Source organism: Sander vitreus, chromosome 14, assembly GCF_031162955.1.
Source record: "Sander vitreus isolate 19-12246 chromosome 14, sanVit1, whole genome shotgun sequence".
Classification (NCBI taxonomy): domain Eukaryota; kingdom Metazoa; phylum Chordata; class Actinopteri; order Perciformes; family Percidae; genus Sander; species Sander vitreus.
In genome coordinates, this window is record NC_135868.1 from 15,615,097 (window position 1) to 15,637,595 (window position 22,499).

Here is a 22,499-nt window from a genome sequence, read left to right on the forward strand (position 1 = left end):
AAATGAAATGCTATCCCTTGATGTGTTAGTAACAGACACTGAAAATAACCTGCTAGGCCACAGGCTCTCTGAAGGGTGACCCTCACACACTGGTTTCTATGGAAAGACAGCAAGCAAACACACAGTCAAACGGCTGTGTATTTAGCAGAAGCTCAATAAAAAGTTTAACAGGGTGTTGTTCTGAAATGCTGCTCTGGCTAACTGAGTTGAGCATATGACATCTGACTCAGCTGATGGCAAGCTATTCATAATGGTCACAGTCTTAATTGATTTAAACTTTAAAGTTCCATGTTTGAGTTTAGACATTCTGCTGGCTGTCATGTATCGTTCTGCACAGTTTGTGTCTTGATAATAATTTGGTTGGACATCAGGTATTGAATCCACACCAAACACATACACAGAGGGTTACTGTGAGTCATTCAAAGTGACCGGGCTAACAAGGAGCCATTTAACTCTATGACAGTCTGGGCTTGCTAATGTGGAGTGTAATGAAATTCCCCTTTGGTCACTGCTCCTAGGCAAGTTTTAATGTTTCCCCACTAATGGGCCGGGATTAAAATGTATAAGTGAAATATGATCCTGCATCTTTTCCCCTGAGGTCAGCTTCACCAGATGACTGCATACAATCAGGCCATACCATGCAAACAGTGAGCCTCTCAGGAGGGAAATTGGTAACTAGATATTTAGTCTACATGTGGAGCTCTTTATGATGAGAATGTGGCCTGAAGGGTCAAGAGGTTGCTAGTCATACTGTAACATGAAGCATGTATTGTTTTAATGCCAGCTAAACTGTTTTAACTTTCTATCATAATTCCTATAATACCACACCAAAGTATATTTGTTGCACTGGTACATTAATGATGTATGGAGAACAAATGTGTCACCTGATAGCCAGCTAACATGTTTCTATGCCTGTGTCAACAATGTTTCCCTTGGGTATAATAGCAACATGACTCAGCCAGTCTGCAGACAGATACCCATTTAAATCTGCACCAAAGACCAGTAAAGCAATAACAACATTTGTACCACTGTCCAAAACAGATTCATTATTTGTTCTCGTGTGCATAGAAATTTAAAGCACTAAATTAAGAAATTGTCTTTGCAGTATCACCACATACACATACATAAATTACTGTGTTCCTTTATAAACCAAGTCGCAAACAGGGAAATCAATATTCAAAATAAAAGCATAGTGTATAGTAGGAAAGAACACATTTTAAAGAAAGTCAATTGTGCAAGTAACAGCAACACACTTGTCACTTGATCAGTGATGCAATCTTAAATAGACTCACTACAGGGATGCGTGCCATGCATGATCCAAAGGGGTGATAATATGGTTGCCATGGCAACTGTTACCAGGGGTAGGGGCTGGAGCACAACACTGAATGTATGCTCCATAAGGACCAAGACGGAAGTAACAGTAGTTCCATAGTCTCATTGTCTTACATTTTACTCCCATACATTATAGCTTTTGTTCTCAGATGAATAAAAGATTGATTTCAGATCAGTGGAAATGTTTGTGAGAAACCATCTGCGGGTTACATGTGTACATGTGCCTGTTGTACAGGCTGCAAACCCTGAAAATCTTCCCCACACCAACACCATTTCCAGTCATAGTTGTCTTTATCAGGTCACTGCAGAATCCCATGCCCTTGCCTCTAAGCCAGCATTGTCACATGTCCTCACATCAACATAGCTGCCTGTGAAGCCATTTTCTTTATCCAACAACAACTGCAACTGTGCTGTGGTGAAATTAAAAGTAAACCACCACTGAAATACACCAACCTTGGTGTTTACAGTGCTCCAACTAATATAAACATCTTTTTATTCTTTTCATGTTGCATACGCTACATACGTACACTATGTTGCAAGCAAAAACAGAGACAATTATAGAGAACATGCTTCGTTGGGGGGTTGCAGTAAAAATTCTCAAAGTCAGCCAGCTAAACTGGAATAAAGTTGGCCCAGATCATTTTGTTTAAGTGAAATTGTGCTTCTCATTGACATTTCAGCGAGTGCACTCTGATAGAAGCTTGTGAGTCAAGGAGGAATGTATTTACTATAAAGTGCAAATTATATTAGCTGTCTGATCTATTAGTTTTACATGAGAAGCAGAGCTAATTGAGTTAACAAGCAGCCATTCCCTATGTATTTAATTGTTAGAGGGAATTCAACTGCAGCTGCCAGGCAGTTGTATGCTGTGTATAAATGTCTGGGAAATTAAAGCATTAACACTTAGTTACCATGAAACGAGCGCAGCCATCTACGGAAAGAGCTTTTTGGATTGTGTCTGAACAGCTGCTTGTTGTGTAAGCATGTCTGCCTCTCGTCATGTCGTGGGTTCTCAGTTCAGATCCACCCCAGGTGTCTAAGGGATGACACCTCTGCTCATCTGCTGAGCTCCCCTTTGATTCAAATGAAAGTCAGCCTGGCCTAACATGCTGCTAAGTTATGGCAGAGACTGAGCTGCATGAAGGAATGCAGTCAGTTTAAAATGGTTAGTGGTTCATTTGTGTAGTTGGTGGGTCATGGTGGGTTGGGTCTGTTGGAAACACAGACTAGCGGCAAGGAGCCGTGGTCAAATAGCTTGTACGGCAAAGAACCTTTCGAGGTCCAAACGTCTGTCTTGGGGTCGTAACATTCGAAGCAGTCCGAGTCCTCGATGACATCGTGACCGTTGAGGATGCGTCCACCGGTGACATAGAGCTTGTTGTTGATCACTGTAGCGCTGTGATGCATCCGTCGCTCCTTCAGGTTCTCACACTTGACAAATTTGTTGGCTTTGGTGTCGTAGGCGATCATTCGCCTGGTGTATCCTGGAAATTAGATTTTCATTGAGCACACTTTAAAGAATCAGTTTGGTGGTGATGGTTTATATTTTTTCAACAAATCCAATGAAAAGACAATAAAACAACAATGACAAGTAGTTTACAGTATATGTATTCAAAGCCTGATTTAGTTTATTTCTCTGTGTCATAGAGCTCCATTGTTCGAAAACTATTAAAAACACATCACTGAGTCACACTGTTGCACTGGGAGACATGTTCTTTTATTACAGTTAACGTGGGTACTGTAGTTTATTTTGAGTCTTTGTAACGTTTGATAAAAACTACAGTGCCCAGGTGTTTTAGGAAGTTATACCCTTGAAAAAACTTTAACTATATATTTGTGAGGTGTTTTTTTATTTTATTTTTTCAAGATTTACATCTTCAGTAGGCAGCAATGCCAGAAACAGATTTGTAAATGCCTTTAAAAATCCATTAAAATTCCCATCTACTGTAAAGATGTTAATAACTACATCTATAATGTAAAACTGTACAGCTGGGGAAACCATTCTCTGAGCTCACCTCCTATGATGTAGATCTTGTCTTCAATGACAGCAGCAGGAGCACAAACATTTTTCACCGTCCTTGTTTCTAGCCTGGACCACAAGTTGCGAGAGATGTGATACACCTGTTGACAGACCACAAATATCAACAGACCGTCAACCAGTTTTCTGACTGCTTGTGTGACATTAGTCAACTAGTGAATTTCTAATTTTCTATCTGCAATTAATGACAATGAATTCTGTTTAAGGCCATGTATGTATTTGAGTGGCAACAATGCAGTAATTGGACTTCAACACTGATTCAATGCAGCTAAAATGAGAAGTCTGACTCTACCTGAATCAGCCTGACTGGATTCTGCATGGCGTCCTCTCCTCCAAAAACATAGATCCTCTGATCACTGGCTGCAACAGCTGGATGCAGCACTGCTGTGGGCATTGGTGCCATGGCCTCCCATTGATTAAACATACTGTTATATCTCTCTACTGACTGAGAGATCTTCTTGTCTACCCCAATACCTCCTAACACAAAAATAAAGTGCAGATAGGACACACTTTGATGGGCATATCGTGGCTCTAACATGGGCTCAGCAGTTCGCCACTGGTTGGTCTTCAGGGAGAGTGTGTAAACTGTGGAGCTGACTGAGCTGTCACCTGATGTCATGCAGAGGCTGAGCCCACCAAGCACATAGAGGATGCTATGAATACACACATATGCAGCTTTGTAGAGGCGCAGAGGGAGTTTGGCCAACCACTGCCAACGATGAGTCCTTTCATCATATAATAGGGCTTCTCGTGAGGTCTGCTCATTGTTTTTGCGTCCTCCAACCACCACCAGTGTTTCTCTGCAGGTGTAACGTCGTGGTGTGGTCCAAAGTGGCTTGAGCTCGCGGCTACACTTGGTGCTGACTGTAAGCATGAGGCGGCGCACTGACTCGATTATCTCAGTACAGAGGGTGGAGGACTGCACCAGTGGGTCATTGGCAATGAACTGGAAGAGGTAAGTTGGATGGATGTAGCGAAGGCGGACTTTCTTGAAGAGATCATGGATTGCGCCACGTCGTGAGAACGGGTCATGGTGGATCCACGCCAGGAGGGTCTCAAACACTTGCTCCTCCTCAGCACAAAGTCGGTCGTCTTCTAGGTAACACATGAGCTCAGGAAGAGACAACTCACAGAAGTCCTCTGTAGCAGCTACATCAGAGAAACACCTCACAGCCATCTCCTTCGCCCTCTCCCTCAAACTTTCACAGTGAAGGATCTCAGAGAGTCGTATCATGCTCAGACAGTTTTCTGGACTCAGCTGCTCCTGAAGGAACATAGAACAGGCCTCAAAGAGTCCTCCATAGTGAAGCATGGAGGCTGCCTGCATGAGTGGGAGCACAATCTCCATGGTGATAGTGATGCAGCCTGTGTAGACATAGTCCACGATGCCACTGAGGACATTTGAAGAGATTCCCTTCAGATTCACTCGGGCCTGACTGCTCTCCAGAAAGTTGCTGCAGAACATGGCGCGGAAGTATGGGCTGCTGGACACCAAGACGTTCCTATGGCAGGGGATCTCCTGGTGCTCGGTGCAGAGCAGGACGTCTGTCAGGATACGCTCCTGACGGAGGATGTTGAGCTGGGCAAGAAGGTGGGAGGGAAGTTCTGAGTCTTTGAAAGAGAAAACTTCTCGTGGTCTTAAGGCCATTCTGTGGAGTAGGAAACGAGAGACTCCATGATCATAGTGTTGTATTTCTAGTGTCCACTGAAATGAAGAGATGATTGACAAAAACACAGGCCTACTCTGACATTACACAGTTCTATTAAAACACACACACACACACACACACATATATATATATATATATGCATACCATAAATCTCACTAAATAACACATTCTTCATCTCTATATCTCATTTGTTTTCCGTAAAAAAACAAAAACGTAAAAACGTGGTTTTACAGGAGGTGAGGTGCTGGACTCTTTCTTGAACCTCAAAGGGACTTCCTGGAGTCTCACCGTAAGGTTGCCAGGAAGTCACCATTTATTTCTGAAAATGTCAAACTATTCCTTTAAGGTCCAAAAGTAGAAAGTAATGCCGCTACAAAAAGACTTGGATCTACCAATAACCTACCAAATTACACATATTGTCCTGGTGTTTTTTTTTCTACCAGGACAGAAGCTGGTGTTTCAGCCAATAAGGTAAGGTTAGTTATTTTTAAACAGTGTATTATGAATTATGCTTTCAAGGAATGTAGGGATTATAGCATTATTTGACATTTTATCTGGCTTTCACCTTTGCCCTCAAACTAACCATGCAGATCCCTGTGATAGAAAACACTTTCATTTATTAGCCCACTCTCAAACTCTTAACACTTCGGCTGAGCAGCTGTCCTTAATGTGACGATTACAGAGTCACTGATTTCTATTTTTAACCCCTCTAAATTAGCTTGATGCATCAATGAAGCATTAGGCCATATCTCCCTTATCAAGCAGCCCATCACTGCTAACATTAACAGAACCGTGTCAACAGACCATCTGTGTCTGTCTCTCCATCCCCTCTAATGTCTCTCTCTGGACCTCTCCCTCCCTGACTTTTGCTATTTTCTATATGTTATGTTTTTCCTCCACTATATTCCTCCTCTCTTATAGTCTCAGTCTGTCTCTCCCTGGTCAGAGGGCTTGTGATGGTTTAAAGAGTGGTACTTATCATGGGGCTATGAGCAACACTAAGTCTTCTAATCACCCCCTGTGACAGCTACTGATTTACTACCACTTACGGGGCCCAGCCTGGTTGATATATTTGGACCTCTGATCATTATTGTATATTATGAAATGACTGTGAGTGACATTTCACAACTAACGTTTTTTTGACCATAAAGAAATCTGATTTCTTAATATATTATCAAAACAAAATATTCCAGTAATGGTTATTTAAGTTATTGTAAATGTGGCACACCTGGGTTTTATATATAAAACCCAGGTTTAAATTATATATATATATATACTTTATATATATATATTAGTTTCTGATTTCCCAAACTTCAATAAGACCATTTATGATCAAAATCAATTAATACAATTAATGCAGATACTGAAGCAATTGCTGAACAAAAGCACTGAAAGAAACGGGCTGCTGATGAACCTGTTGCCAGTACATTAGCAACATCTGTGACTAAGTGAATCCTTACCTCCTGCTCAGAAAATAAATAATATCCAAAATGTCTGGTCTGTCTGGTCAGAAAAAAAAGTATCAGTTCCAATCAAAAGAGGACCAAAACATTATCCAGAGAGAAAGCGGGTAGAGTAGTCAGGGAGAGAAAAGAAGCATGACACAGAGAAACGACAAGGCTGTGGAGCTCGCCATGAGGCCACTGTGTACATTCCTGCAGCTAAGAATAGTATCCCAGGCCACTGTGACTCCAGCCGGGCCTCTCATGTGACACAGGGCTGTTTGGTACCCAGTTGCCGGCTTAACAGCTCTGCCAGGGTCCAGTGGAGAGAGTGTTTACATTCAGGGGAGGGAGAACCATCATAGGTTCCTGACTCAGCCATCGAGCACACCCAAGCTGGTGTATAATCAATTTCTCCCCGAGCTGCTAACCCTTGTCCATCTTCCTGTGCTGTTTAAGTCCTCCCCTCCTCCTCTTCCAACCCAGGGTAACCCAGGGTAAGTGTAAATATAGAGCAGCGCTGATGGGCCAGCTTGATCAGGAGAAACAGCTGTAAGAACAGTTTGCGTCAAGATGTGGTGCTGTTTCTGTGCGATGGTTCATGCACAACTGAAGATGACTACTGTTTGTACTACTACTACTGCTACTACTACTACTACTACTGCTACTACTACAACTACTGCTACTACTACTACGACTACTTCTACTCACCTGTTTAAGTGTCAGTTATCATGTATGTGTCACGTTGCCAAATAGCACACAAAACCCTCAATCCTGGATATAGTGGAGATATATGTACTGTGGTCTCATTGGCATATTTGGACAATGAAATCAAGTTGTGATTGTATTTGAGGCCATTGTTTGATAATCCATATGATATTGTTTTACTATACTGCTCCATTCTAAAAATACTACCCCATTAAAATAGTGTGAAGAACTCTTGACTGATATTGAGTTTCCAACCTGGGGGTCCCAAGAGAAATCAAATTTTAAGATCATTGCAAAAATATCCTTCTTACCAAATCATTTTTGCTGGGTCCTGATTTGGTGACACTCGTGGTTACTAGTGGTCACCGTGTTTTTCCAGTTGAACACTTTAAATGTGAACTAGCACCTGGAGGGACTGTTTACTTTGCATTAGCAGTAACTTAATGCCACTCTGATAAGGTGTTAGAAGAGTGAACAACAAAAAGTGAGGCTATAAACAGTCAAACTTACGATTACATGCACTGTTTCCTGCAAATCCCACATGTGCATTTGATTCCAGGGTGATAATGGTGGACTCCGCCACTAACAATGAAAAAATCACTATATAGAGAGTGATTACAGAGTGTGAATACAGTGATGGCTATTGCTAGAAAATATCATAGCATCCAAAACGGAGTTTGATAACAAATCTGCCAGTGCAGTGAGACTACTTCTACGTCAACTTGTTTCAAATTGAAATGCCTTGATATTATGGAGATGTTTAACAGTGTTATGAGTGGGTTGCAACCTATGTTAACAAAATTAGTTTTTTTTGATGCAGACCGTTTTTTCTAATATCTATGTCTACCTTCACCTCTTAAGGCCTATACACATTCTTCAAATGAAACAGCCTGAGAAGGAAAACTGCTCCCAGCTCATATCCACATTCTAACCAGAACCTCTGACAAGAAGTCACAAGTAGACATTGCTTCATTATAACGAGTCAGGAGCCAAAAAGGCTGGGAAACAGCGATAGGGAGGAAAAAGCGGTGTACTATCGTACCTTGCTGAAAGGTATGAATTACTCTGGATAGAATCTCTTGTAACATTATTTAAAGTCACTGATGGGCAAGATTAAAGGAGAAATTAACTACACCTCCTTTGATGTCATAACCTCATGTTTCCACTCATACCTTCCGGAGAGAGCTATGGTTCTGAAGCATTTAAGGCTCCTTTTCCTCACAGTTGATATCTCTAAGTTGCATTTCTTTATCTCACAAGGGGGGCTTATCTTCAGACCCTCTTTCACTTGTACTCCTTGCAGCTCCTGAGGCAGTGAGATTAATTATTGACATGTTTGTTTAGCGGCATATGACAAGGAACTGGAGTTACATGTGGATAGGTTGAATGACAAAGCTGCAAGATAGTGAGCTGTCAGCAAGTCAGACATCATGACATGTGAGCACACGCAGCTTTGGTGGACTCTGTCACACAGTGAAATCCTACACTCTGTTACCAGTTACCAAGTGACAGCTTCATGCAGGTAATGGTGTGCAGACTCCTTCAGGGGCCAAGTTCAAAATCTGACTAAGACCAGTTTCTTAATAAATTCAGGTTGAGGTGCATTGCACTTTTGCTTCATTTTACTGACTTAAAACTTCACTTTCTTGATCCAATAATATTCCTGCTGCAGAAAAGCTTTGGGGACATTTATTTAAATCCACTGACAGAGCTCATTGAAAGTGTGCAGTGGTTAATCTTCATTTTGCACTATTTTTTAAAATCAGATTATTTTTGTTATCTAGCCTATTTAATGTTATTCTAAAGTGGTACACAAACCTTAGGCTATATAACATATTCCTCTGAAGCTATAGACCTCCATTGTTGTCCTAAAACTGTTAAAAACACATCAATGAGGCACACTGGGTGAATAAACACTGGCACTGTTGTTTATTTTGAGTCAATCCCACATAACCGTAACTGAAAATAGTCCCTTATAGGCTACACTATTTACTGCTGTTTGAGTAATGTTAGCTAAAATCTACAATGACCCGCTGTTTAAGAAAATTCGATAGGCTTTAAAAAAAAGAGGAACGTATAAATAGATTATAGGTCTAATTCATCAATCATTTTGGGATTTATATATAAATATATGACATATTGGACCTTTAAGGAATAAAGCTGTCGTCGGAACGTAATGGGATGGTGGACCAACTGTTAGCTTATTCTTTTCATTAGGTTTGTATAATAGTAAATAATAAAAAAATAGACCTCATTTGAGACGAGTTTTTGAGATGCACGGCGAACACTATTTTACATGACATAAATAAGGTTTGATAGTCCCATCATCTCACATTTGTCACCTCGCTTTCGAACTCCATTCACATCCAATGTCACGCCTCGACAGGAAGTGACGAATGTAGCCACGAGCGTGACGAACGGCTTGTTCGAAAATACAACAAGGAAGTGACCCTTTATTGTAAAGGAAAATAATCACCGGATAAAACTTCTCTTCAAGTCGGGGGTCGCTTCGCTCGGTTGTTGGGTATCGGGGGGTAAAGTCACCGTGGACTTGCCCGAGAGCCCGTTTCTGATCGTCTCGAGGGATTCTGCTTTTAGCCAGCTAGCTAGCGATGAACACGGACGTGGAATTTCACATCAGGCAGAATTATCCGTGGACCAAGCTCCCAGCTAATGTCAAACAGGTACCATGTTTAACGTTTTCACAGGGCAAGGTGAGGGGGAGACCGCTGTGTCCTGGGGGGGTGCACTCTGTCATACAGCAGCTGTCAGCGTCGCACGACTTGCTAACCTCCTCTGCAGGGCTTTCACCATTCAGCCGGAGCCACAGCTGGCCATCTTTACATTACAGCCCTTAACTACACTGGCATCACATGACAGACATTTTGATAGGTGGCGTCACATGATTTTAGCGCGTGGATGTACTTGCAATGTCGAATATTGCGAAGGTTGTTTAATAATAATCTGCATAAATCCCTCCTCCTGCATACGTTGTGCCTATACGCCAAATATCGTGGTGAAGTGGAGGCAGGTGTATGTACATAACGTTAAAGCAGCTTTGTGCTGATGTTTGAGCTGCCTGCCTGCATCCCTGTGTGCATCCTCACCAGTGATGGATTACCAAGCAGAAAAAGTGGGCAACTGCTCAGAGGCCCCATACCTCCAGGGGACCCAGACTTCTAGGCATTATTGTGTGTCAACTGATCTGTGCCTATATAACTGAAAATATTAGGGATGCACCAAGTTTTCAGAATCTTATTTATTATTTTATAATGACACCGACAAAAGAAACTGAATTTAATGTGGATGGGTAAATTGGGGTGAGAAAATATTCAAGTGTGGGAAATTATACACATTACATGGACAGTGGCAAGGAAAGTGTGGTTAAAAGGGGCCCAGTAACTCATTTGCAAGTTAATCCAGCCATGATCCTCACCTGTGTGCTGTGTGTTTTTGCTCTGCAGAGTTTGGGGAACTCTCAGCGTGAGTATGAAAAACATGTGCTGCTGTACAGCATCCGCAACCAGCTTCGATTCCGCAATAACCTAGGTGAGTTAAGTTTGTCCCTCATGGCAGTGCTAAACATACTTGTACTGTAGGACACATCATGATTAGTTGTGAGATTAAAAGACAAAGGGCAAACAAATATTCTTGCATTAAATAGTTCAAGAATAAAGCATGTGAGTAAGTTTATGGACTGACCAAATGTATGCCCAGTTTCCAGTTCATCAGGTACTGTTTAGCTAAAACGAATGCCTGCGAATGCCCTGCAAAAACTAAATCACATTATTTGGTCTGTATTAGCCTTAACTTATTGTATTTAAAAACTGGCAGTTTAGTGTAAATTGTAACTGCACTTGGCCCGGTCAGCTTGCAAACAAACATTTTATATCACAGGTATATACTTGGAATCACAGTAATACTTGATTCCCCTCTTGGTACATGTGTATGAACAGGTAATGCAGATTTAGTGATATTTATACATTGTAATAATCCTTAATATGTCTCTTAAAATAATGTGCAATAGTCTCTAAATAGCTTTAATAATAAACACTTTATGTGATTAATTGTCTTACTTCCCTTGTGACCTTCTGGAGCTTGTTCAGCACTTGATCAATACTTTTTTTTTTTTTTTTTAAACCTGGATTGAGCTGGTTTAGTGTTATTGTATGAACACTCAGCCCTGGTTGTGACCTGACTGTTGTGTGTGTTTTATGAGCAGTGCGCCACGTGAGGAAGGATGAGCGCAAGTATTATGAGGAGCTCCTGAAGTACAGCCGGGACCACCTGATGCTGTACCCCTACCACCTGTCTGACATCATGGTCAAAGGGCTGCGAGTCACTCCGTTTTCATATTACATAGGAATCATGGAGGTAAACCACTTCTGCTGCATTGCAGAACAGAAAAGAGAAGATGGGTGTTTGATGTGGGGAGCTTCTCATACACCAGAAAATCTATCTTTGTACATACAGTACATAATGGTGATTTCAGAATTGCACCTGTGCTTTCAGAACAATGAGCTAGGTAAACTCAAATGCAAAGAGCAGGAATTCTTGTTGTGCAGCACCAAAAATTCTCTAATTGGTTTGGAAACATCTAGGGCTGTCCCAAACGATTCTTTTTTTAAACGATTAATCTAGCAATTATTGTTTTGATTAGTCGACTAATCTAACGATTCATTTTTCAATTAGCGATTATTTTCCCATTGCTCACTTATTAACAATTTACACAAAACAACTTTCAATGAGGTTCAAATCTCTATTTATTAAAATTGTTTAACACTGCACTGTTCAAGTAAAATGAATTTGTAGTGCAACCTGAAGCCAGATGTAGGCTATCAGTCCAACAACAAAATAAAGTCACTTTCAGGAGGAATACAAAAATAAAAACTTAAAGTAAACAGAGCAAGTGCAAAAAGAGTAGCCTGTATTTGCTTTTTTTAACAGTAGTAGGTAAAATAATGAATAAACTATTGTTTAACATCCAAGCTCTTCTCCCTTTAATCTTACAAAAAAAAAAAGTGCAATTTTAGCAACATATGAAATCAGATGTATCAAATAAATCCAACATAAGGCAAGTTGCAGAGTGTCTAATATAACAGTCTGTAATCGATTGGGTCACTCAGGATGATGGTAAACCAAAAAAATAACACTGCCGACTGACAGCGTTTGATGATGCTTGATGTTAAGTCATAGCGGGGCATTAAAACGAATCAACAGACTAACGTACCGTTGGGCTACTACTGGGAACACATTCCCTGTCACTATGTTGATAATCGCACACGTCTACAGTGCACATTGTGTCCGAACCCGGCCCGACACATTTACTGGAATTATGAGCCTGAGCACGTTTTAACCCGACAATTTTTTAATACGTGGGCCGTTATAAAGGACTCGTGAGATATCTGAAACAATCTGGCCTGGTTGCGCAATTATCGAAGCCGGTGCTACAGATGGGGGAGACACGATTTTAGCACAGTTTACCTCACACTCAAGTCAGTGCAGGACATACACCCAGAGCTATGGGAGAAGCTGGAGAGGCATAGCTTTCTCCCTCTATCCCCGAGGATAGTGGGGGGACATATCGGCCAAATATTCTCTAAATATATTTAGAGAATCTAAACTCTACTTGAGAGGGAAAGGGACAAAAAGGTGAGCAGAACTTACGGTGTTTTGCTGCTGTTGTCCTGACTCAGGGATGCATTTTACAAAGTCTACAGACTACCACGTTGTTGTTGTTGGCATTAAGAGTAAAATACTCCCACACTTTAGAAGATCGTGTGCGAGCATTTTTCTCAACGTGTTGTTTAACTTGCGAGGAATCCATACTTGCGCTGTTGCTGGAGGCAGCCGGTTATTTATAGATTTCTACACGTGACGCATCAACACAAATTATTTGCGTTGACGCATTTACGTAATTGATTACGTTGACTATGTCGAATCGTCCCAGCCCTAGAAACATCCAGTCTCTGTTCATTTAACAATGTCTCCTATTTTGGCATCCCTGGAAACCACTGCGGAAATGGCAGTTTCAGACAAAACAGGGAATCTAAGAAGCCATTATAATAAGAAGGATCTGAGCTTTTTACATCCCCCTGCTGCCATGTTTATTGTGTAATTTGATACTTGGAAATATACCACATTTCATGGTACACCTGAATAGATCTACTAAAAGGTATCCTTTTGTACAGCTACACCTTTACTGTATAGTCAGTATGTATAGAGTAGAAATGTCTGTATGTCATTGGCTAGCATTAGTTAGTCATACACTTAAAATTAGATGTCAATTGCATGTAAAAAAAAAAAAAGAGAAGGAATATAATATGAAACATGGCATACATTACCACCATTATCCAATATATTTAGTCAGTCTATAAAATATTCTGCAGTTTTAGAAGAGCATGTTGTGTAATGTCTATCCCATGTTGATAACTTGGCATCAGTCAGGCACTAGGTGTCAGTCAGTGTCTAGTGAAGCCTCATGTACTACCAGCTCAGGGAGACACAGAGGACTGATCCCAGGACAAACACACCCTGAGAAAATCTTGCTGTTTGCTCTGCAGTCAGTTTGGGCTTTGTCTGCATGACGGCTCACTCTCCCTGATAAAGGCCAGTCTGTTGTTTGAGGCCGGCACAGTCAGGCTCACAAAGCACCAGCCTCTCTGGGACTTTGACCAGCCAGTTCTCCTTGACTTCTGACATTATCAATTAGATTACAAAGACAAGTTACAAAGACTGAGCTTATGTGTTCACACGGCTGGTAGTGTAACCCATATAACAATTTATGATTATGATTTCTTAATAAAAGTAATGCACTTGCAATTTGGTTCCTTTGTTTTGTTGCACTTGAAGTTGGTTACAGATATATGTATTGTGTAATTTCTTTGCATAATGCCCTTCGATGTATTTCCTTAACTTCAGCACCCTGTGTGTTTACACAGAAAGGGTGTGTGTGCAGATGCAAGCTGCCACATTTGATTGATCCACATTCAGCATACTTCCCCTTTCATCAGAACAGACTAATATGCCCAGTGCTTTCTAATGACTTAACTTATACACATGAATAAAGATGAACCATTTAGTTTTCAGCTTATACTTAAAAAGGCTTCACCCACTTTCCTATGCAAAAACTTGACTGAGCTTTAATTGTGGCCGCTGAATTGCCGAAGGCTATGTCATATTCTGATAATCCGTTTTAAGCACTTAATGAAAATGGGGTGTAGAAATTAGCACGGCCGCCCAGATCTGCTAATCCTGTTATTAATCAGAGGCAGAGGGACATAGGAAGGGAAAGAGGAAAATGAGTTTAATTCTTTTTTTCCCCCTGTCTCCTTTCTCCTTTCTTTTTTTGCACCTCCAGGATATTATGAACAGTGAGAAGAGTTATGACTCCTTGCCCAACTTCACTGCTGCTGACTGTGAGTTCCTTCCCTCTTTTTTTCTCAGTTTCCCCCCTTCTCTCCCACACTGTTGAAATGACTTTACTGGGGTTCTGTGTACCTCCCACTTCTGCGCTCTGTGTTTTTACATCTTTCCCAGTTTCTGTTTTTGAAGGGCTGTCAGTGTATGAGGTGGGAGAACAGTCACAGTGAAAAGATGCAAAGTTTTTAGAAAGCTTAGGGATTTAATCAGGGTCATGAGGTCAATGGAGGGTAGGGCTGGGTACCGAACTTGGATACTTATAGGCACAGGCCAAATTGCCTCCATAGTAAGGAGTATCGGGAAAAAAAGCCTACTCATTCAATACCAAATTTCAATAATTAAGGAGTAAATCTGATTAGCGTGAGTGAGCCAATAAGCATGCAGCATTCTTGTACCTAGATCCAGTAGTGCTTATGATTGGCTGTTTAATGGTACATGTCGTAGCGGCATGCAATGACAGTGACGGGGCACACGTGTGTTTGTTGTGGTATTTTGAGAGACTTGAAGACAGTTTGTCTCACATAGGTGTAAAGGAGCTGAAAAAAAAGATTTGTACAATAATGTTGTAATTTCTTTTTGTTAAAATGGATTAAAAAAAATTGTATCGAAAACATTATCGTTCAGGAACCGGTATTGAATTCAGGGTACCGTTTTTGAACTGAGAATCTTCATGGGTTATCTGACATTGTAGCATTATTCACTGTGCATATAAGTTCTTCAGCACCTAAAAGAAAACTAGAAGCTGGAACAACCGATTATTTGAGTTATCTGTTTTGATAAATTGTTAACGTAATATTTCTTCTTTTTTTTGCAAAATGCCAAACATTTATTGGTTCAAGCTTTTCAAGCTTGTGAGAATTCTCAGTTTTTCTGTTTTGTATCAATAAAGTGAATATCTTTGTATTTTGGACTGTTCGGTCGGACAAAACGAGCAATTGAAGACGTCATCTTCAGCTTTAGGAAATGTTTTTTTCTGCTTTTGTAAAACTGGTTTTCTAACACAGAGCATTTCAGAAGTAAATTAAGTCAATCTTAATATTTTTATTTGGGTTATTTTTGTCTGTTGATAAAGATAACGATTGGCAGCTGGATGCCAGCCTTTTGGATGGAGTATCATATGTATGTTGCTCATATTTCTTGACAGATGCTTCTCTATTTTTTTTTCTTTCGATTTGCTGGTTTTCATGGTTTATGAGAGAAATGGTTTTCAAAACCCACTGAATAGCATTACTAATCCACCTAAAACATGTCTTTGTATTTCCATAACCAAACCAGAGCACTGGCCAAGTGGTTTTAGGATTGCCTGATATATAGTATATCCCATTCCATGGTGAATCAAAATTACTCCTCACTACATCACAATGGAGCTGTGTTCCTCAGACATTATTGTAAAATCAGATTAAGATTGCTTCAAAGCTGAAAGTCAAGTGTATGGGCAGTTCTTAGACTTTCTGCTGTCAAGTGAAATGGGCTTTGGCCGCCAAAGTCACTCCAGTCTGAGTCCTGGCTGTACAGGACCTTCATGCTGTGGAGACAGAAGGCTGCCAGTGGGCCGTCAGAGCTGTGCTTGCAGGGGCTTCTCTCCTCTAATCTCTCTGGAGGAGGTTTAGAAGTGTGTCATGCAGAAGTGGGTGGATGGAGAGGCAGTGAGAGTGTGTGTGAGAGAGTTTTACGTGGGCGCATGTTTGTGTGTTGCGTCTGATTCTTGGTGAAACAGCAGGATATGCATGCAGCATTCTACTGCGTTAGAAGACCGAAATGTGAACATCCCTGACTGGTCCCGGTTTGAACTGGCAGCCTTCCCAGCACATTTTGCTATGCCCCTTCCAGGCCTGTGCATCATGGGCTAGAGGAGGGGGCAAGGTGGGATTTGGAGCCAAAATATGCATACCTCTACCACTATACAGGCTATGAAATGTTTGCTTTATGGGCCAGAATTAATTACAGATAAAAATCCATGCACTCTGTGTATGTTGATAGATGGATTAGAAGTGTGTGTGTGTGTGTGTGTGTGTGTGTGTGTGTGTGTGTGTGTGTGTGTGTGTGTGTGTAGTGTGTGTGTGTGTGTGTGTGTGTGTGTGTGTGTGTGTGTGTGTGTGTGTGTGTGTGTGTGTCAGTGTCAGGATTGTCTCAGAGAAGATGTGTGGGTATTTGTGTTGACATACTCCCTTTTGGATGAATTTGGATGAGTCACTGTTGCTACTCGTCAAGCTTCTTCTTTCTCCAAAGTAACTCTCCAATATGAAGTTTGGAATATCCAGAAAAACTAATTCTCAAACTTATGTAATTTGTTTTGTTGTAATTCTTTTCTTTTCTTTTTTTTTTTATCCTCACAGCCTGTAATTGAAAAAATGGCAGAGACACTTGCAGCTGCACTCCAGCCAGATGTATTTGCCTTAGAGCAGCGATTACCAGTTCATGGCCAGTTACTTAGGCATGATTCAGTCTTACTGACTTGCTCCTTTTCTCATCATCCCACAGGTCTGCGGCTACTTGGCATCGGGAGAAACCAATACATAGACCTAATGAACCAGTGCAGGTCTTCCAAAGTAAGACATGTTTCTAATAAAGCCTTTTAAATGATCATTTATAGAACAACATTTCATACATTAGGCTCATTTATTTGTTCTTGTTTGCACATTTGGTGTAAAAATTCATATGGGAATACTGATTTTAGTATTTAGTTGAGCTGATTTAGAATATTTAGTCCAGCTGTACCTCCCCTGATTGGCTGGTCAACAACAAACTGCATAGCAATTCTCAATGTGCAGACACCGCGTCATACATGTGACTATAATAGCCAGAAAATGTAGCGCACTCAAGCTTAAACACCATTAACAAAACATTTCTGCATAGTTTGGAAATCTTTTTCCACTATTTTAATAATTCCATTTTAAAAATTACAATATTAGCACTTAATAGCCATGTTATTCTGCTGCTGAAGGCACAGACTGTTATTAACTGCGTCCCCGTTTGTCTCTTTTGTCAGAAATTCTTTCGCAGGAAATCAGCGCGGGACCTGCTACCGGCCAAACCAGTGGAAATCTCTGTTGAGCCATGGTGGATGGCACATACGGGATACATCACCGAGGATGATATCAGGGTCAGGTTTGCTTATTTTTTTCTTCTTTTGATGATAGGCATGCGTTTGGATATTTAACTTTTAGTGAAAGCAGGCTGGGATGGATACAGTGTGAGGAAAGAGGACAACATTCACATTTATCCACATTAAGATATTTCATTTTCTATCAAGCAAATAGATTTAGGAAGTTCCAGTTCATTCTTTTAATCCTCCTTTCCTTCTATGTACATTACATGTATCCTTTATCTACAAAATAAGGGAGAGAATAATGTGTTCAAATTACTTTTACCCTGAGCTTTCTTTGAAATTCATACATGTTACCCACCAAGCTACAATTGTTCATCCCATGAGCCCCTGCACTGCAGGTGGAGATCTCACCTGACTGAAAATAAATACCTGCCAAGTTCCCAACAGTTCTTCTCCCCTCCACGAGAAAAAGAAAAAAAGAAACACTGGAAAACAGTCGAAGGAATCCACACAGTTATTATATGCAAATGCATTCATCCTCCCAGAGACTGCAATACCACTGTTGTTCACTGGAGGGGATTTTTTTTATTTTTTATAAACAAAGCCACATGTACAGGTACGCTCTAATGTTGTGTTTTTGTTGTGTGTAATTACAGATCTGTTCTCCAGGAGAGAAGAAAGCCATTGATAAGATGATAGATTCTGGTCCTCAGCTGGCTGGATCAACAGAGTACAACGTGGTTTTAAGTGAGTAATCTGTCACATGTTATGTTCCTATTTTAAACATCCTGTTTCAACAGGATGTAAGGGTGGGAAACGAGATACTTTCTTAATTGATTTACAATCCTTTTGCACCAACATCTCACACTAGAATATAAGTGCAGAGCAGACCAGATCATTAAAAAGTGCAATAGCAGTTGGAGACAGAAAGAGTTGTTTGAAACTCTGTTGGATTTATTGTTTCAGCTTGGTTTTACGGTTCATGCTGGTACAGCATGAACTAACCTTCAAAATGTAACTGTTTCTCAGGAAAATAATAGTAATGGGATTTAGTGGCATTAATGGATAAATGAGTTTACATCTTTAAAATTCAGCTACCAATGGGCAAACATCTTTTACAGCTAAAGTGTGGGCATAGTGGCTAATACTGATGAAGCACAGGGACTGAGGTTGTGTTCATGCAGCCTAAATGTTAATTAGAGCACAGTTTGACAGTCATGAACCTCGGCCACTGGAGTGCTGGGGACTAAGTGGAAACAAATACAAATAAATACAGGAGACAAAGGCAATTTGAATACAAGAATGTGTTCAAATGAAATTTGATCGGCTTAGATTTCTTTCACCATTCTCATATGTGCAATTTTCTGTTCTACACAGAACAGAAAGTTGTACGCATAATCAAAAACTACTAGATTTGTTTTTCTGAAAATGGCAACAACAATGTTAATGGATACTATGTCAGTTATGCTAACAGACTATTATTGTATGTTTGTTTTTTTATTCCAGGCTTGTACAACCGGGGCTTCATCTACTTGGATGTTCCAATATCTGATGACAGCTGTATCTCTGGTACATCTCTCTCTCTCTCTCTCTCTCTCTCTCTCTCTCTCTCTCTCTCTCTCTCGTCTGTCTGTGTTTTAAACATCCTCCAATGTCTAATAGACTGACCTGAAACAATGCTATTATTACAGATACATACAGTATTTAAAAGAACAATTTAATTTCAAAATAAAACGATGTTAAAAAAAAAAAAAGTTTGTGGAAATGTTTGTACATCTGTTTGTCACTGTTTGTGTCTTTCAGTGCCCCCGCTGGAAGGTTTTGTAATGAACCGTGTCCAAGGCGATTACTTTGAAACGCTTCTCTACAAAATCTTTGTGTCCATTGATGAGCAGACAAACGTAGCGGAGGTAGGCTTTTGAAATGTGTGTTATTGTTCTCGCCTGCTGTGCTCATTGAATGTAAATGACTGTGTGTGTGTGTGTGTGTGTGTGTGTGTGTGTGTGTGTGTGTGTGTGTGTGTGTTTATATCTATCAACTTTTCAACCGAGATTTTTTTCTTCTCTCCATCTCTTTCCTGATCCTTCCTACCCCTGTGCCTCTCAGCTGGCGAATGTGTTGGAGATTGACTTGGACTTAGTGAAGGTGGGTAGCCACTTGCTTCAGAACGTGAGAGTCCTATTGTAATGTAGAGACGAAAGCACTGTTTCAGAAGAGAAAGCTCTCTCCCTCCTTCCAGGAGTCATACCTGAGGAGAAAGGAAGAGAAAGGGGGGGAAAAAAAAAAAAGTAGATCTGGGGAATATGGCCCCGCTTTCTACAATTGACACTGACAAAACAGGGAGGTAATTTCCTCTGGTTCCACTGTGGTTTATAACAGATTTTGAGACATCCTTTCTGCCTCTCTGTATACTTGAAGGCACAGAGTGTAGCAGAGAGGAATACAAATCAGCCTTTTTCATTTTTTGCTAATTGATGTTTTGTAGCCAAATATTTAGAGATTTAAGTTTCAGTTCCTTATTCATTTGAATGTGATTTCCAGTTACTTTAAATTTGACTAACGGCAATTTGTTGTATAAGTATATATATTATATAATTTTAATACAGAAGTACATTGGCATTGCTGTCTTTCTTTGGTTGTAGGCAGTTCAGATGAAATTGTGTGCATTGTGCAAGCAGGGATATTATGTAGCCCAGCAAGTAGATATTTCTGCACAATTTGGCTGTTTCGTTCTGCATACACTCTCACACAGACATACACCTAAGAGATAGACTGTGACACTGATGCCCCATGACTCATCCAGAGAGCTAAGCAGCACCATTCCAGTTGAATTGGTGCTCGAGTTTGACCCAGTTTTCCCCAGTTTCCTATTCACTCTTTATCAGACATGGAGCCAAACTCCCTCTCAGTGTTGCGACCTCCAGTGTGAAGAGCTGAACTTCCCCTGTCCGTGTCATTCCATTCCCGCCGCTGTAAAGCAGCATTTAAGAGAAGTGCCTGAAGGCAGCGGTTGCAGCGATTCTCCAGGAGAAACTCTGTAACTTCAGAGATGATTGAGATGTCTGACAGGTCTGCTTTGTGCAAGACAGACTTTTCCCATCAGTTCGTGAGGTTAACTGTCTCTTGTGTTATGGCTTCATGGCCTGAGGGGGGGAAAAAAAACTCACTGAGCTTTTTTTGATATGAGAAGAGGATGACCTAAGCTTGTACCTCAGGAGTGTTGAGGTGTAGAAAGCAATCAAGCCCACTATACTTGACTGAGGTGGCCTGTTCAGCCTGAATCAAATATTTAAAGGCAAGGCAAGTTGAGGACTGTAAATAATGGAAAAGCCAGCAAACTGTTGAGTAGAAATGACACAGTTACCTTTTTCTTTCTTTTTTGAATCGGTTTGAGTCACTAGACGTTAAGTCATGACTTTTTAATGTAGATCCTCTTGGGCATTGAGAGAGCATCTCCCAAAAGAGTATTCATCTAGTGTTTAGTCTCTTTTAGAACCTCACAAGTCAACATTGACATCAGTAGAATTCGACTATGCGATAGAGAAGCAGTCTTCTTATAACCAGCGAACCAAGTCCAAGTAAAGTGATTACATCTTTTGGACTACACATTCATCCATCCTTCACATTGTATAGACAATTCTGAAGTACATACCTGACTAAAAGTAGACAATGTAGTGTCCGTTATTTTCACTGTAGCTACTATGGAGTTCTGTAGGAGAAAAACAATCTGTGATAAAAATGTCAAAGAGCAGCACTTTTGAGATGTTTGAGATGTACCAGCAATCATGCAGGAAGAAATCTATTGTAAAAAGGAGAACGACAATTTTTCCCTACCAGACATTTTACTGTAAGTGGTGCAATCCACTTTTTCGCTTTCTCTTTCATTCCCCATTCTCATTGTCTTTCCCCACCTAAAATATAACTCACCTCAATAGTGAATGTCCAGGAGGGTGACAGGTCACAGGTTGATGATATATGACAGTGAAAGAGTATCTGAATTGTTTGTATCAAAGGTCTTTTGACTGTGTTATACTGTTTTTTATTATCAGAATGCAGTTTCCATGTACTGTCGCCTTGGCTTTGCTGTAAAGAAAGGTCAGGTGATCAGCTCAGACCAGCTCCACCCCACCTGGAAGAATGCCCCATCTCTCAACAGACTCAAGTACGTACAGGCAGCCAATATCAAACCATCCACCACATCAAAACACTGGAAGTGGCGCCATATGTTGAACCATGTTTGCCTGTTAACTTGCATTATTTTAAGAAAATTCCCCCCCCCCCCAAAACATTTCAGTTAACGAAATAATATTTTGCTTGTTTATTTTTTTTGTTGTTGAATGAATTAACTTTTTACATACTGGTATGTTAAGATACTTACTGTCATGTTGGAAGAAAATTACACTTAGGGTCTCCCGCATCCATTCGTCCACCTACATCCACCTAGTAAATCATTTAAGCTCTCCATCAGGAGAAATACATTTCTCTACATGTTAAAATATTTAATTTAATTTAATAAACCCCTACACATGAGGTCTTGATTGTGGTGAGATTGCTCTTTTATTTAATCACTATGTGTTAGGAGCACCATGGACCCTCAGAAGATGCTGCTGTCCTGGGAGCAGGGCAGTCCTGTCATGGAGGGGGGCTCCTCGGCCACCGACACCGACACCACCAGTCTGGAGGACCAAGGTATGTGTGGCCACACGCACGCACGCACGCACGCCACACACACACACACACACACACACACACACACACACACACACACACACACACACACACACACGCTGCAGTGTATGCAAATGAATACCCATCTTGATGTATGCACACAAAGCACT

General features: G+C 40.7%; 2 protein-coding genes across 5 annotated transcripts in view; one reads left to right on the forward strand and one right to left on the reverse strand.

The window, feature by feature from the left end:
* Positions 1-1,969: 1,969 nt before the first annotated feature.
* On the reverse strand, positions 1,970-5,018 carry klhl38a (kelch-like family member 38a). The gene is made up of 3 exons (XM_078267110.1): positions 3,663-5,018; positions 3,348-3,453; positions 1,970-2,816 (listed from the first exon to the last, which is right to left on the reverse strand). The coding sequence occupies exons 1-3, from the start codon at positions 5,016-5,018 to the stop codon at positions 2,527-2,529; spliced, it is 1,752 nt and encodes a 583-aa protein (XP_078123236.1). The 3' UTR covers positions 1,970-2,526.
* fam91a1 (family with sequence similarity 91 member A1) overlaps positions 5,008-22,499 on the forward strand; it is a 28,822-nt gene continuing 11,330 nt past the window's right edge. For 2 of the 4 annotated variants that reach the window (XM_078267105.1, XM_078267106.1), the window contains exons 1-12: positions 9,579-9,874; positions 10,655-10,739; positions 11,413-11,564; positions 14,551-14,608; positions 17,094-17,161; positions 17,602-17,715; positions 18,318-18,408; positions 19,168-19,230; positions 19,465-19,571; positions 19,768-19,806; positions 21,711-21,823; positions 22,241-22,350. In XM_078267105.1, coding sequence (XP_078123231.1) covers positions 9,803-9,874; positions 10,655-10,739; positions 11,413-11,564; positions 14,551-14,608; positions 17,094-17,161; positions 17,602-17,715; positions 18,318-18,408; positions 19,168-19,230; positions 19,465-19,571; positions 19,768-19,806; positions 21,711-21,823; positions 22,241-22,350 — 1,072 coding nt within the window. In that variant the 5' untranslated portion in view covers positions 9,579-9,802. Of the gene's footprint in view, positions 5,013-9,578; positions 9,875-10,654; positions 10,740-11,412; positions 11,565-14,550; positions 14,609-17,093; positions 17,162-17,601; positions 17,716-18,317; positions 18,409-19,167; positions 19,231-19,464; positions 19,572-19,767; positions 19,807-21,710; positions 21,824-22,240; positions 22,351-22,499 lie in introns of those variants that run through there. The other 2 variants (XM_078267108.1, XM_078267109.1) reach the window with 2 other exon arrangements.